Source organism: Grammomys surdaster, unplaced genomic scaffold (genome assembly GCF_004785775.1).
Source record: "Grammomys surdaster isolate TR1022 unplaced genomic scaffold, NIH_TR_1.0 126109, whole genome shotgun sequence".
Classification (NCBI taxonomy): Eukaryota; Metazoa; Chordata; class Mammalia; order Rodentia; family Muridae; genus Grammomys; species Grammomys surdaster.
In genome coordinates, this window is record NW_021620917.1 from 54,224 (window position 1) to 70,232 (window position 16,009).

General features: G+C 39.5%; 1 protein-coding gene across 1 annotated transcript in view; it reads right to left on the reverse strand.

Moving 5' to 3' along the window:
- Positions 1 to 825: 825 nt before the first annotated feature.
- The window catches only part of LOC114611343 (cytochrome P450 3A11), a 28,928-nt gene continuing 13,744 nt past the window's right edge, over positions 826 to 16,009 (reverse strand). Inside the window, exons 5-13 of the mRNA XM_028756001.1 lie at positions 15,167 to 15,280; positions 14,999 to 15,087; positions 14,581 to 14,729; positions 11,894 to 12,021; positions 10,928 to 10,997; positions 8,172 to 8,332; positions 5,751 to 5,977; positions 3,946 to 4,108; positions 826 to 1,370 (exon numbers count right to left, since the gene is read on the reverse strand). Of these exons, the coding sequence (XP_028611834.1) occupies positions 1,275 to 1,370; positions 3,946 to 4,108; positions 5,751 to 5,977; positions 8,172 to 8,332; positions 10,928 to 10,997; positions 11,894 to 12,021; positions 14,581 to 14,729; positions 14,999 to 15,087; positions 15,167 to 15,280 (1,197 nt within the window). The 3' untranslated portion in view covers positions 826 to 1,274. The remainder of the gene's footprint in view (positions 1,371 to 3,945; positions 4,109 to 5,750; positions 5,978 to 8,171; positions 8,333 to 10,927; positions 10,998 to 11,893; positions 12,022 to 14,580; positions 14,730 to 14,998; positions 15,088 to 15,166; positions 15,281 to 16,009) is intronic.

Sequence of the window (16,009 nt, forward strand, 5' to 3'; positions counted from 1 at the left end):
TCTTTCATAGTTGCTGCTTCATTTAAAGTCCGTCAGAGGTACAGGGCCAGAAGGCTGAAAACAGATGATTCAAAGTTTTGAAAAATACAGGAGGGCTGGAGAGATGGCTCGGATGTCAAGAGGACTGACTGCTTTTGCAGAGGTTTTGAGTTCAATTACCAGCAACCACATGGTGACTCACAACCATTTGCAATGGGGTCTGATGCCCTCTTGTGATGTGTGTGAAGAGAGCAATGGTGAATAAAGAAAATTTTTTAAAAAGGAAAGAAAGAAAAAAGAAAATTAGGGGACTGTCCAGATAGTTATCTGTGTCTATGATTTCCTAAAGTATTGAAAGCTATGTTTTTTTACTTCCTATATATTCAGGTTAAATGTAAATCACTCTCTGATTTCTGTTGGGGTTGAAGACTACTTATAGTCTCATATTCAAACAAGCTGTTAAACATTAGAAAGATGATGTAGATTTGAAAGGATGGTTTTCAGATGGTACTGCAAGGAAAATAGAACAGAATTCAGATACAGCACTGTAACCTCTTTAAGTTAAGATATATGTTAGAACAATGTACCTACATTGACAAGACTGATGGACTGAATGTTATTACTGTATATCATACCTCATAGTTTACATAACTGTTATAATTATGCTCTGTGTACTTCTGAAAGAAAAGGCCATTTACTGAACAAAATAGAGAGAATGTAGCAGCTTGTGTTCTCACACTAATCATGTTACCCCAAAACCTGTTTGCAGAGTCCCATATGTAGGTTAAAGGAAGCTTGTCCCCAGCTGGATATGACTGGTTAATAAAGATGCAAACAGCCAATGGCTGGGGATGGAAACAGGAATAAGACTTTTATTGTAGAATATTGCAAATAACACATCTGATACCAATTGTACAATTAGAGTTATCACAATAGTTCACCTTTTCCTTAAAAAATTATTGATCGAATTACAGAGGCATGGTTACTATCAAAAGAAACTAACACAGACAACCAGATGTGGATGGAGACGGTCCCACAAGAACCAGTGAAGGTGAATTTCCTGTTCTGTGACTGACTTGTCATCTCCTTTATATTAGATGGTAATATAATATAACATTGTATAGACATTTAGACATTTAGAAAGATCAATGGATATACTGAATCTATAACCATGAGTCAAGACCAGACAATTAAGTCCCATTTTATCTAGAATTCATTCATGAGATAAACTAAGAGGTTCAATGTTCTTAGACACTGCCTTTCTGAAGAATCCAATAGAACTCCTTGAGGGAACGTCATGCTCCAGTTATGACTGCATCTCTTGGCACAACCTTTAGAACAATGGGTTTTGCTGGTTGAAGAAGTCCTTGTCTGCTTAATTTCAGAGGTATCTGCAACAGGAGAAGAAAAATGTTGAAAAGCAATGAGTAAACCAACAAGATCCCCAGTAGAAAAAATTTTTTTAAAAGTATTCAGGATAATAATGCTTTGCAGAACCAAAAGCAGCATTTAATATCATGTAATGTGACATTAATTCTCCATTATTCTAAAAGCTATGTCAATTTGATGTTGAGAGCTTGCATATAAATGTACATTATGTAAAATGGTGATTGAGAATCTACTGTATTCAGGACCTGAGATGAAGTCATTCTGGTTTATACTACTTATGTTCTGTGCTGATTTAGAGTAAAACAGAAAGTTTAACATTTTTAAGCTTAGTCTTAGTTTTCATGTTATATTTTTTTTAAGTCATGAAAAGTTATGTTTGGTTTTGCAAGATAACCATGAAAGGATACATTTCAACTCTATTAACAGTCCCTAACTCCAAGACCATATCTCACTACTACACCTCAGCATATTCAAGGCAAATCTTCTGTAGAATAGATACTTTACTTGCTATTCTAGCATTTATTCTGAGCTTCCAAGGATGGGATGAATAGAAAACTCTAATTCTACAAGACTTTCCAATAATTTAGCCCCATGCTCTTCAGTGAAGAATGGGGAAAGCCTCCATTGGAAAAATCTTCTAGTCACAGGAAAAGGAAGGGGAACAAAGTTGTCATGGAGACAGAGAAGAGTCCATTTTAAAATGACAGGAGCTTAAAAGAGCATCTGCCTCATGCCAGGTAGGCCATTAGGTCTCAAAACTAGAACTTTGTTTTATCTGTTTAAATCCTTGTACATAATTTAAATGCTTTAGTGATAAAGTACTAATTTAAGTATAGGTGTCTGCAGATAAAGCTATACAACTGCCTTAAAATACAGATCAAAAAATAAACACATCTGTCGCTGTCCAGAAAAAAAAACATTAATATAAAGAAACCACACTCTAAATACACAAGTCCTATACATTTCACCCATCCCTTTACATGAAACAATACCAAGTTAGTCAGAAAACTGCAATGCAAATGTTTTTTCTAAATGTCTTATTTTACTCTTTTATAGTTTAAGTAATGTACATAAGTTTTTGATCGAGGCATACAAAAAAGGTGTACACATAAATATTTATATAAAAGATACAGTTAATTTTTAATTAATGTTTTTATGAAAGAAAATTATAACTGTAAGTCATGCTTTGAAATATTTATGAAATGTTTTCAACGTGAAATCTCTCCTCAAAGGACCATTTGGAGTTAGTGAAAGGAATAATACGAGATGACATACAAAAGAGAGGGACTATCCTTCAATACAGAGAGAACAGACATAAAAATACTGGAGGTTTTAATGAAAATAAAAAGGTGAAAATAACCTGCAGGAGCCAAAAATAGAACATGGAGTAAATAGGACATAAGCCAACAGAAGATTCACTTATAGCGCAAACAGGAACTGGAAGTATGAGGGCAGAATAAGAAGGGAAATAAAGAAAACAGTTTATGAAAATATGAAAACTATCCATTTTCTGAAGCAGAGCTCCTGAGAAATAAGTCAGAGTAATCAAGATGTTCCATAAGGTTAAAGTTAATCATACCATGCAACTTTTTAAAGACTTATACTTTATGTATAAGAGTGTCTTGCCTGAACATTGCATATATACCACAAGTGGGAAGTCTCAGAAGAAGCCAGAGTGGGCCAACAGACACCCTGGAATTAGACTTACAAATCATTGTGAGCCACCACATGGGTACAGGAAGCTAAACTCAAGTCCTTTCAAGAGCAGCAAGTGTCCTTAATGACTAAGTCATTACATGAAACCAAGCTACTGTCTTTTAAAATAATGATTTTTAACTTGGCATGACAAGGGAAATCAGAGAAGAGCTTCTAAAGCCACACTCTGGGTGAGTTGTATTAGGATTTCAAAAAACACCAGACATCTCGAGTTTCTGGTTTCTTTTTGAGACACATAGCTCATGTTCACATCAAATTCACTAAGTAGTCAAGGATTACTTGAAATTATCATCCTCTATCCTCTAACTGCTGAGTGTAGAGATTACAGGTATGTACCATCATGGTTTATTGATGTCGTTCTGGGGATCAGAACCAGAGATTTGTGAACAATGAGTAAACATTTTACCATCTGAGAAACATCTCAGACCCCATGTATGAGTTTTAAAGTTACTCTGTAATTCTAATATACATCGACTGGTTGAAAAGACTGTGAGAAGAGGGCTTCTGTGATCTCTGGAAGAAGTGGGCAACACACAACAAACATTGAAGACAATGAAAACATGACCACCTCTGGATGGCACATGACATACCCAATCTCCAAGGGACATGACTAGAATTTCAAACAGAATGCATGGAATACTGTCACACTGGCCTACACTGACTTCTCATAATATTAAGTTCTGTTTTATACAGATATAGAACAAAAGACCCATTACTTAATACCTAGATACACATAGCACATTTTGTCAGAGAACAAATTATTAAAACTCAAATATACATGATGATTTTTATACACAGAACCTTCACTTGGAAAAGTGCCTCCCATAAAACACTATTTATAGAGATAGTTTTCTATATCACCTGTGTTTCTTTACATGGTTGGAAGGAGAAGTTCTGCAGAATTTTAGTGAGAGCGAGTTTCATATTCATGAGAGCAAACCTCATGCCCATGCAGTTTCTGGGTCCATTTCCAAAGGGCAGGTATATATAAGGATTGATGCTGCCCTTGTTCTCCTTGCTGAACCTGGAGACACAATAGTAGATGACAAGTTAACGAAGAATGAAAGCATAAGACCTACACATGTGAAGTTGCCTTTTGACATCTAACCAGTACACATAGGTAGTTTGGAAAAAGTTCACTGAACTTCTGCTTGCAAGTATTTGGCTCTGAGAAATTTACGCTAAAGGACCTTTTCATTCCACTTCCCTTATAAGAGTCTCCATATGATAGAGATATGATAAATCCTGTTTTTAAAAAAAATACTTCTTTTGGCTGGAGAGATGGCTCAGAGGTTAAGAGCACTGACTGCTCTTCCCGAGGTCCTGCGATGTTGTTCCCAGCAACAACATGGTGGCTCACAACCATCTGTAATGGGATCTGATGCTCTCTTACAGTGTGTCTAAAGACAGCTACAGTGTACTCATCATATATATAAAATAAATAAACAAAATCTTTTTTAAAATACATCTTGGCATGGGCAAACACTATTCTAATAGTGCTTGTTGTTATGGGGTAGGGGGAACCAATCATTTTCTGATTGGATTGGAGGTTCAAATCAGAGGAAATATTAATGCCTGGTACTCTAAATCTGGTCAAAATCTCATGGCTACAGTCATCATAGGCACTAGATGAAAATGTACTGCTGTTGTTTTGCTAAATTAACATGATATCAAAATGTCTTCTAAATATTTATCTCTACACACAAATTTTAGTATTAATCTCACACTTGGACAGAAAAGTTTCAGTTTGCAATGGGAGACATTTAACACAGAAGCTCATGACTGGTCGTAATGTAGAAAATAAGCACTGTTGGAGTTCTCAGCCCCTCCAAAGCTCCGGAAATATCACAGAAGAAAGAGCAGAAAGAATGCAAGAGGCAGTGAATGAAATGGGCGCTGTGAGTACTAACTTCTGGACATGACACGCCCACTGCACTCATGAACTCACAGCAGCTGTGGATACCTACAAAAGAGCAAGCACCTCATCATTCCATCATGGGTCGGGAAGGTGCCCATGAGATGCCACCTCCTTAAGGAGGTGTTTTGGAGGAAGAGAGAGATGTTTTTCTTCAGTTGTGCAGCCATTGGACAGTTGACCATTCTCTAGTATGTAACTCCTGCATTTATGCTTATGCAAGCAACCCTAAGTAAACTCACAAGTCACAAAAAAGAAAAATCCAGAAACTTAAAAACAGGAAGAAGACTGGTTGAAGATAAACAGGGATTCCACATGAGTGGGAGGGAGAAGAGACAGGGAAATGTGAGGTAAAAATGACCATAATTCATTATCCATTCCTATGACTGTCAGAAAAATAAAAAGGAACAAGAAAGGAACTACATCTTGAAACACTAAAATTCCATTCAGGATAATGTTGTGTTCTATCTTCCAAAAGCACATTTCATTTGAAATGCATTGAAACTGGGTTCCAGCCCCACACTTAAGTGGGGCATTAACTACTTGAGGAAGAAGGAGGAAAATACTCTATATTTAAATGCTCATATCTTGTTCCTATCTCACGTCCCCTCTCCTCGCTTTTCTTCCCTTCCTCTGCCATTTTCCTCACAGAATAGAAATGTATGCAAACCATACTTAGATCATCTTTCTATAACAGACATCATAGAATACACAAGCCTAGAGATTGTAGAGTGGGTTCCTGTTCTGGTACCTTTCAGGGCGGAATTCCTCAGGCTCTGTCCAGTGCTGTGGGTCATGGTGAAGAGCATAAGAAGGAATCATCACTGTTGAGCCTTTGGGCATAAACACACCATCAATTTCAACATCTTTTTTACAGACTCGCTCAAGTCTATTAGCAATTGGGTATACTCTGAGGGTTTCATTCAGGACCATATCCAGATACTCCATTTCCATCACGATATCATAGGTGGGAGTTGCCTAGGAAGAAAGAAAAAGATTTGTGCTGAGATTTTACATTAACATTCAATTACATCTAGTGTTAAATATTCAGCATTCCCACCCTCAAGCTCGGCAGTTCAAAGGACCTCAGTTAATATTAACATTTTAAAGGATTTTTTAAATTGTTTTATTTCATATATGTAGATGTTTTGCTTCTGTAGGTTTGAGTACACCATATGAGTACAGTGCCAACAAAAGCCAAAAGAGGCCATCAGATTTCCTGTAACTAGATTCAGAGCAGTTGAGAGCTGCCATTGTCATGCTGGGACTCAAATATGGATAGATACTATAGAAGACTAGGGAATGTTCTTAACCATTGTGCCATCTCTCAAGCGTCTTACAAAGTAGAATAACTATCACTTAGTGCCTGGAAGATGCTCAGTTAGTGAAGGGTCTACTATGCAAGCCTGAGGATGAGAGCTCAGATACAAATCATTGTAAAGCCTGACATAGTGGCACCCATCTATAATCCCAGCAGTAGGTAGACTTAGACAGGACATGTGTGGTGATCATTGGCTAGACAACCTAACCCAATAGATAAGCTCCATGTTTGGTAAGAGAGCCTGTATCACAAAACATGGAGGAGAGTGATTTAGAAATATACACAATGTAGGTCTATGACCTATACACAGACACACACACACATATGTGTGTGCACAAATTTACATATATACATACATACACACACACATGCATGTGTGCACTAATTTACATACATTCATACATACATACATATACACACAGACACAAACTGAGAGAGAGAGGGTAGTACTTTGTCTCATGATTTAGACACCAAATCTCACATCTTGGCTTCTTCTCCTATAACTGTGAATAGATAGGGGGAATCAAGGCACAAATCTCAGTTAGCTCAATCAAGGCACAGCTGGAACACAGCAGATCCAGTAGTATCATTGAACCATGCAGAGTTGTGTGTTAAGTACACATCTTTAACATCACACAGGTTGTGCACATGTTGCTTGCTTGGTGTGGGACTGCATAAGGGTATCCTGGGTCATGGTTGAGCAGGCGCCTAGAACCCCGAGATTCTCCGTGGAATTCTGCGTGAGAACCGGCAGGAGTTCGGTCCCTCCCATCATCCAGGATCTTAAAAAGCACTCACATCTCCATAGAGTCATATAGGCCAGGCTATAGGCCTCAGGCCCTAGGGATTTACATACTAATGAAGGCCAGAGGGCAGAGCAAATTAAACATTCCTCCCCCAGATCCTCCCCCAATCCTCCCCCTTTCTCCCTCCCTATATAACTCGGGACTGCCCTGAGTTTTTGGGGGGTACGCCTAGATCCATCTATTATCCGTCATGACAATAAACCTTTTTGGAACCAAGGACTTCCTCCTGTTACTGGGGCCTGCCGCCGCCAAGGCCCTCAGGCCGCTGGAACCATAAGAATCCTCCTCCCTAATGTGGGACCAGACAAGGAGGCGGAAGCCTTCTTAAATTTTCCCCACAGCTTGGTACTCTTGTGGTCCTAGATAACAGACACACCAGGCCCAGCCCTTTATCACAACAACCTTCTATTGCCATGAGAGGATTTATTGTAATTGTTTTCTTCTGTGGCCCTTTTATGATAATTTATAAATGGTGCTGGGAATAAACAGTGCTTGTGTTCTTATTACAAATTATCATGGGCTGTTCAGACAGCTCAGTGAGCAAAGCACATACCACTAAGCCTACTGACATGACTTGAACCCTTAAAACACATGTAGTAGAATGAGAGAAGAAATTCCTTCAGATTGTCCTTTAACCTGCACACATATGTTACAGCACACATGCCCACATATGTATATACACAGATACATACATAAGTACATATATGTGTATGTACATATGTACATGTATACATACATACATACATACATACATACATACATACATACAAAATGTAAAAAAACAAAAGAATTAGAAGATGGCTCACTGGTGTGAATATCTACTCACACTCAAACACACACAATCACTCAAAAATATATACATACCACACAACATACATACAATAACTCTCACACTGTCTCCCTCTTGCTCTCTTGCTCTCTTTGCCTGTCTGTCTCTCACTCATACAAACACACACACACTCATATGCACACACACAACATTGCAGGTAACAAGAAAGTGTTTCTGTTGATGTTTCTCCTTTTCCCTATTACATCATCCTCTCACCTTATTGGGCAGAGCCCTGTCGATCTCCTCCTGCAGTTTCTTCTGGATATCAGGGTGAGTGGCCAGGGAATACAGGACGAAGGAAAGCGTGCTGCTGGTGGTTTCATAGCCAGCAAAAATAAAGATTATTGACTGGGCTGTGATCTCCGTGTCAGACAGGGCTGGAAGTAAAAGAACATCTCAGGTAAGTCATGTCAGGATAGACCATCACAGAGGAGATGAGGAGAAAATAAATGAGCCTCCATGTTCCTAGAGAGACTATGGAAATGCCATTCAGTCACTCTATGACTATCATCACCATGACTACTTCCTGACACATTCAAAAAAGGAGAACGTTTCAGGCAGGTTGTCCCGATGCTTCTGCTGTTTCTTATCATCCCCAGTGGGCAGTTTCATACATGGACTTTCTTTTTTTTTAAAATTTTATTTTTATTTATGAGTATGTCTGTATGTGTGGGTGTACCATGTGTTTGGGGAGGGTGTCCATGGAGCTGAGAAGAGGGCATCTAATCCCTTAGAGAAGGAGTTACAGAAGGTCCCTAATATAGATTAAGGTGGGTTTTTTAATTTTATTTATTTATGTGTGCTTGTCTAAGTTTCTGTAGAAGCCAGAAGATGGCACTGGAGCCCAAAGAGCTAGCGTTACAGACAGTTAGTTGTACATCTACCATGAATGATGTGATTATATTAAATTATGGTAAATTCTTTCACCAATTACTGTAAGTCATTGCTATTAAACTGAAACTGGACAATAAATCCACAACCAATGGCGATTTTTAAAAATAATACTTATTTTAGCAATCAAAAATGAAACAGAAGGCCTGAGGATATGCACTTCAGGAGATGGGCTGCTTCCCTGATATTTAGGAAGCCCTGGGTTCAGTCCCCAGCACTCTATACACCAGGGTTAGGTTTGTGTTCTGGATTACACTGGAAGATTGACAGGAGAGAAGAGAGCCAGTCATGGAGAATTCTGCTTCTCAGTAGCAGGGAGAATCAGTCCTTAAAGAACTGGACTCTGACAGCTTCCTAGAAGCTCTTTCTATTTTTACACAAAAGACAAGTTTAGCAAGTCAATTTCCACATACCCAAAATGTCTCATCTGTTAGAGGGCTTGTCTTGAAAGACCAATCACTTAAGCAGTTCTTAGCCATAGGAGACAGCCTTGTTTGCCGGACTTGCCTTCACACTAAGTAAAGCACAGGCTCTGGGAATATTTCCAAAGAACACCATAAAATCTCAGATAGCAATCACTGACAAAGGAACAATTCAAAACTAGGTGCCATCACTCCACATTTGTGCCAGATAAAATACTTTTCTGCTAAAACATTGCTGCATGGTAGCACATGCCTTTAGTCTCAGGAATTAAAGGTCATTCTCAAGCACATTGTGAATGTGGATCAGTCTGGGCTACATGGACCATGTGGCAAAAGGAGGAGGGGGTACAGAAGAATTTGAAGTTATTTGATCACATGAAAGGTTTTCAAGTGAGCAAACAGGAGAACTCTTGAAACACAAAGTATTCAATCACTTTTAAAAGTAAACATGGTGACCCAGAATTATACTGCTACATGATAATAGAATATGTGAGAATGGAAGACTCTCTTTCCATTACCTACTGATGCACATGTGTAGAACAAAGTCTGGAATTGGAATGGCATCAGTTTGCAGCCATGATAGTAACAATGATTTTAAATTAAAAGAATATACACAGGTGGGGCAGCACACCCATGTAACCACAACTCCGTGGATCTTTGGGACCTCCTGGCTTCCAGTATAAACTCAAGTTTAACAAATAAAAAAAAAACTAGCCAAGCAGTGGTGGTACACACCTTTAATCCCAGCACTTGGGAGGCAGAGGCAGGGGATTTTTGATTTCGAGGCCAGCCTGGTCTACAGAGTGAGTTCAGGACAGCTAGGGCTATACAGAGAAACCCTGTCTCGAAAAACCCAAATAAATAAATAAATAAATAAATAAATAAATAAATAAATCCTTGTCTCCCAGGAAACAAGACAGAGAGGGATTGAGCAAGATACTGTGTACTCTCATCTGTTAACTGTTCACACATATAGGGGTATGCACATGTCTACATACTTCTGCACATGCATGTACTATACAAAGAAGATAAAAAATCTGTAAGTGATTTTTATGGGTTTTTGAGATATGGTTTCTCTGTGTAGCCCTGCCTGTCCAGGAATCTATGATTTAGACCAGGCTGGCCTTGAACTCACAGAGATCCATCTGCCTCTGCCTCTCTGCCCAGACCTGAATGATTTTTTAAATACATAAAAGAATGAAGAGGACTAGTGCACTTGTACAGAGGGGCTTTCCCCAGAAGCTACTTAGATATCACACAAAGGAAAAGTAAATCTTTGCCATGGATTAAGCTAGAGAGCACATGTCCAACAGGGGATCCCATAGAAATTCAGCACCATTTAGGTACATCCCCCATGACAGTGTGTTTAGACACCGATGTCTAGGCAGATTGCATGCTGGGAAAGACAGAAACAGCACCTATGCTCACCCAAGTAACAAACAGACAACTGGAGATGTCCGTCATGGCCACCCTTCATGTTAGGAGCCAACTTTGGCCAATGTGCATCCAGAAAATTCCATGTTGCTAATAGCCATATCTGTCTTTCAGCAACTCAACAGAGGTGTCCCTCTACCTAGAAAATCCTCCTTACATATTTTCTGAGTGAACAATGGCTCTACGAGAGCTTCCTTGTCCATTGACCAGGACAGGCTTGCTTACCTTGATGAGACTCTTTGTCTTTGGAATTATTATGAGCATTCATCATCAGCTGGAGAAAGTCCACTCGGTGCTGGAAGCAGAAAGAGAAGTTGCAAAAATGGAAGGTCAATGCTAAGGTCAGAGGTCAGAGGTGGATCAGGAGTGCAGAAGCTTAATTCTCTCATTTCTGAAAATGCCGTTCCCTTAAATTCACAACTGTGGCTAGGATTGCTTGAGTCCTCAAGGACAAAAGCAGGAGTGGCTAAACCAGGAGACCTCCAGCTTCCACATCAACCTCTTTTCCAGTCAATTACAAAAGACAGAATTTTAAACAATCACTTTTATTCTTAGAAAATGCTTTTGAAGGAGAGGAAAATAATATTCCCCCTTTTAATCATTTTTATTTGTTATTGGAGAGTTTCATACATGCACACAGTCAGACATGGTCATCTCCACCCCACTGTTTCCTCCATCCAATTCCTTCTATATCATCTGTAACATTTCTTCCCCCACAGTCCATGTCCTCTTCTTAATTACCCACTGAGTCCAACTACTGATGCTCACATGTGCATGGCTGTGGGGCCATCCAATGCCTCATGGGAAAACAACCTGTGTCCACACCCTCCCTCCACAGCTATCAACTGACATTTTATCTAGGCAAAGGGAAGACTTTGGAGAGATCCTCTCCCATGTATGCTGGAATTTTGACAGTCTTGATCTTGTTCAGGCCTTGTGCTAGGTCAATTTTTTTCTTTATTTCAATCCTTATGAGTGGTACTCTAGTTTTTATTTCTATTGCTAACGGTTAATTCCTCCCTTATTCTCAATCAACTTTTTTTAAAACCCAACCTTTCCTCCTCCAGAAAATATCATTATTCTTTCTTTCTAAATCTATCCTTCTCTGTCTAATGTTAGCACACAGTTCACATGTACACAGACCAACATGTTTGCAAACTGTGAACCTCTCATGAAACAATCATGTTTTACCTTCTGCTTAGAATCCATGCGGTTTTCCTTCATTCTGTCCACAAATTTTTTGAAAAATGCTACTGAATCCTTAGGGAACATGGAGATATTTAACATTTCATATATTGGGGTGAGGAATGGAAAGAGTACTGGAAAACAATTAAAAACAAGTTTTAATTGAAGTGCAAGTTTCATTTAAAGAAATCATAAAGCAATCTCTAGAATAAGTCACCAGTGTTTCAACCAGAAGCCATTCTCCCTATGATCTTGTTTACACTAGGGCAGTACCATACTTCTCTTTCTGTGCTTTGGAGTAGCCAAAGCTGCAACCTGACTCTTAAATGTGGATTCAGAAAGAAAATACAGGTGCCATTAAGATGGCTCAACAACAAAGGTTCCTGCAAACAAGCCTAATAACCTGAATTTGAACCCTGGGTCCCACACTGTGGAAAGAAAGAACCAACCGCTGTAAGTTGTCTTCTTTTTTTTTTTTTCTTCTAATCTCCACATGCCACACAATCACCAAGGCATGCACATGCGCACGCACACACACAAGAACAGCCAAGAGAACCTTGTCTCAAAAAAAAAAGAAAACACCCAAGCTCAAAGACAAGTGACCAAAAAGCAGGAAGAATGAAAAAGCACATACTCGCCTTCACTTCCAGATTCTAGCTTATATGAATAACTATGTAAACAGGTCTAAGTGTAGATATCATCTAACACTTGAAAGCAGACACCTAGGATAATATTAGGTAACAAGGATGAAATGTAGGCAAAGGGATACATGAGCTGTCCATGGAAATATAATTAACATGGAAAGTATTAACCCTAAATGACATACCATGGTTAACTGTACCCAGAATATGAATATCAATATGAATATATATATATATACATACATATATACATACATACATACATACATACATACATACATACATAACCAGTTAGCACTCCCAGAAGAGCCAGGTTTGGTTCCTAGCATCCACATGGTTTCTCTCAACCACCTATAACTCCGGTACAAGGAGATTCAAGACTCCATTATGAACTCTTTAGGCACTTCATGCACACAGGCAAAACAACCATACACAGAAAATAAAATAAATCTTATAAAAATGATGAAGCAAGTAAGCTACGTAAGAGAAGATCTAGCCAAGTAGTGGTGGTGCATGCCTTTAATCCCTGCACTCAGAAGGCTGAGGCAGGTTAAGCTAGGTGAGTTCAAGACCAGCGTAGTGTACAGATTGAGTTCGGGAATACCCAAAGATGGAAAAAAATAAAAACCCTGACCCTACGATCTAAGAGAGAGAGAGAGAGAGAGAGAGAGAGAGAGAGAGAGAGAGAGAGGAAGAAGATCTAAAGATATACATTAAAACATCTAAGTCCTGCATTTATGGCAAACATTCATATGTACAGTAAGCTCAGCTACTAGAGACAATGCATGTTCAGTTGCTTAATATGTTAAAATTTCAGTTACTTGTTAACTCAGCAGTGCCGATTCTAAATATAACCCCCAAACTATAAAACCAAATATTTAAACATAATCTTCTATATGAAGGTCATACCAGTGAAATTCATGGCGAACATGTGAGACTGACGTCAGTGTTCATCAACAGATAAGAAGAATAATCTGCTCATAAACACAGGACATAGTGACATTTCTTTCATTTAATGTTGTGCTAAATGAAAGAGGCCTGTCACAGAGACCACATAGTCTATGAACCTATGGATGGGAAATGCCCAGAATACTCAGATACAGAGGAAGTGAACTGGTGGGTGCTTAGGTCAAGATTGCTTGAAAGTTACAACATGGCTAGAACAAAGTCCTCTATGACTGACATTGGTAATGGGCCAGGTGGGCCTTCAGTCAATGCTGATTTCTAAGAAATCTAAGTACTGATAGTAAGGAGCTGTTGAGTGCTGAGCCCCAAATGGTGCACCTATATCAGCACCCCCATGCATCAAGGCTAAAGGAACATGATGAAAGAGGGTGTGGAAATAAAGTCAGGGCCAGGAACTGGGGGAGTGAAATCCCATATCCAGGACATGGCATGGCCCTCTCCTGAACTGACTGACTGCATCAAATCAAGAAAATAATATTTGTCAGCATCCTAGCAGGCAACACTGAATAAACTCAACCAGCTACCAAAGCAGAGAAAGAAACAGAAAATTGGGAGGAAGGTTTGTTGAAGTGTCTAAGTGATGTGAGAAGTAAGAGTTAGGGGTGGGTGTAATTGAGACAGATGGTATACCTTTATGATATTGCAACCATGGAGAGTTCTGGACGTACAGAGGACCAAATTTGTATTTATACAAATTAGAATTTATGCAAATATTAAGAATTCTAAATAAAACTAGGTGTTGGAGTACACACTGTAATCTCTGCCCTGAGAAGGCAGAGGTAGAGAGATCACTGTAAGTTCAAGGCCAACCAGGTATACACAGCAATTTTCAGGCCAGCTAGAGCAACATTGTGCTAAGACCTTGTCTCAAAAAAAAAAAAAAACAAAGTTCAAAAACAGAAGTAATTAGGCTATGTCTTTGAATGTTCTAAAAATATCGCACTGTGTCTTTAGTGGATGAGTTACATGACAAGTGAACTACATTACTAGAGCCAATCGTTTGTGGAAGTGATGAAGAGAAAGGCAGAACTGACAAACATGGCCACAGACAAAAGCAATGATCAAAAGGCAGAACTGTCCACTCACCTACTGACAAGAACAATGGGTCAAAAAAATCAAATCTTAAGAGCTTCTTGGCTTTCTCCACAAAAGGATCCTTTGGGTTGTTGAGGGAATCAACATTCACTCCAAATGATGTGCTGGTGATCACATCCATGCTGTAGCCACCTAACACTCTAAGGAGAGAAAGGGGTGGGAATTTACACATGTATCAGGGGCCAGGAAAGAATTCTCAGGAGACAGGCAAAGCCACCTTAGTATGGACCAAGCCCTTCCCAGCCTTCCTACCATCTACCCCTGCAAATTTCTTACTCTGTTTCTTCCTTTTAAACTGTGTATAATGTCATCAGGTGTCTAAATGGGCAATGACAAACAGCTGGACCATGTGAACTGCACCCCAGGTGCCCATCCTCTCCCAGAACCACAGTGATGGGCCAGAACTTACTCTTTCACAGAAACAGGCTTGCCTTTCTCAGCCTCTCGCCTCAAGTATTTTGTCAAAATATCACCATACTGCTCGATGACAGGAAACATCTAAACAAAACAGAAAAGCATCCACAGTTAGGGTGGGGACTCCAGTCACACAGGCTTCAGTTAAAAGAATCTCACTTACCTCCTTGAGTTTTCCACTGGTGAACGTGGGGGACAACAAGGCTCTGTACCTCTTCCATTCCTCATCCTTAGATATAGAGATAGCTTTACCCATAATCCCCACTGGGCCAAAATCCTAGATTAAAAAAAAAAACCAACCTCAGAATGCCTCACAGCCTATGAGAAATCAGTTGTACACTCAGCTTCCTATTGTGGTTCCAACCCTTTATACTCTGGGACCCTTTTAAATGGAAATTTCTCTGTGGTTGGAAAACTAGGTACAGGGGTTGGAGAGAAAAAGAGAACAAGACTTAGTCGATCTCTACAGCTGTGCAGATGGTGTTTGGCTTGAAGAAAGATAGAACGTTAATTTTGCATCAGACAAATTCTGGAGCTCTGTATTTACAACATGAGCAATATGAAAAGGATGTCTTTATATGCTGTGTGTCTCTGTCTGTCTGTGTATGTCTGTGTATGTGTGTGTCTGTGTGTGTCTGTGTGTGTGTGTTTGTGTGAGTGTGTGTGTGTGTGTGTGTGTGTGTGTGTGTGTGTGTGTACATATGAATGCTGGTGCATGTGGGACTGTGAAATGTAGCTTGGGCCCTGATTTAGCTAAGAGTTGAAGCCTTGGAAACTCTGAGGGAACTGTAGGCACTTCACTTGTTCCCTGGCACCAGGTCTCTGTCACTAGTTGGAGCCCCCTATAGATTTGTGGCCATCAGTGACATGTGTAGGTCCCAAGTCCCTCCACATGTAGAGGACATGACCTGTGGTCACATAGGCTCAAGACAGATCACCATTTTAACGAGCTACCTAAAGGCCTGGAGGGCTTGGCCAGTAAGCTTTTCTTCACAGACACTCCTCC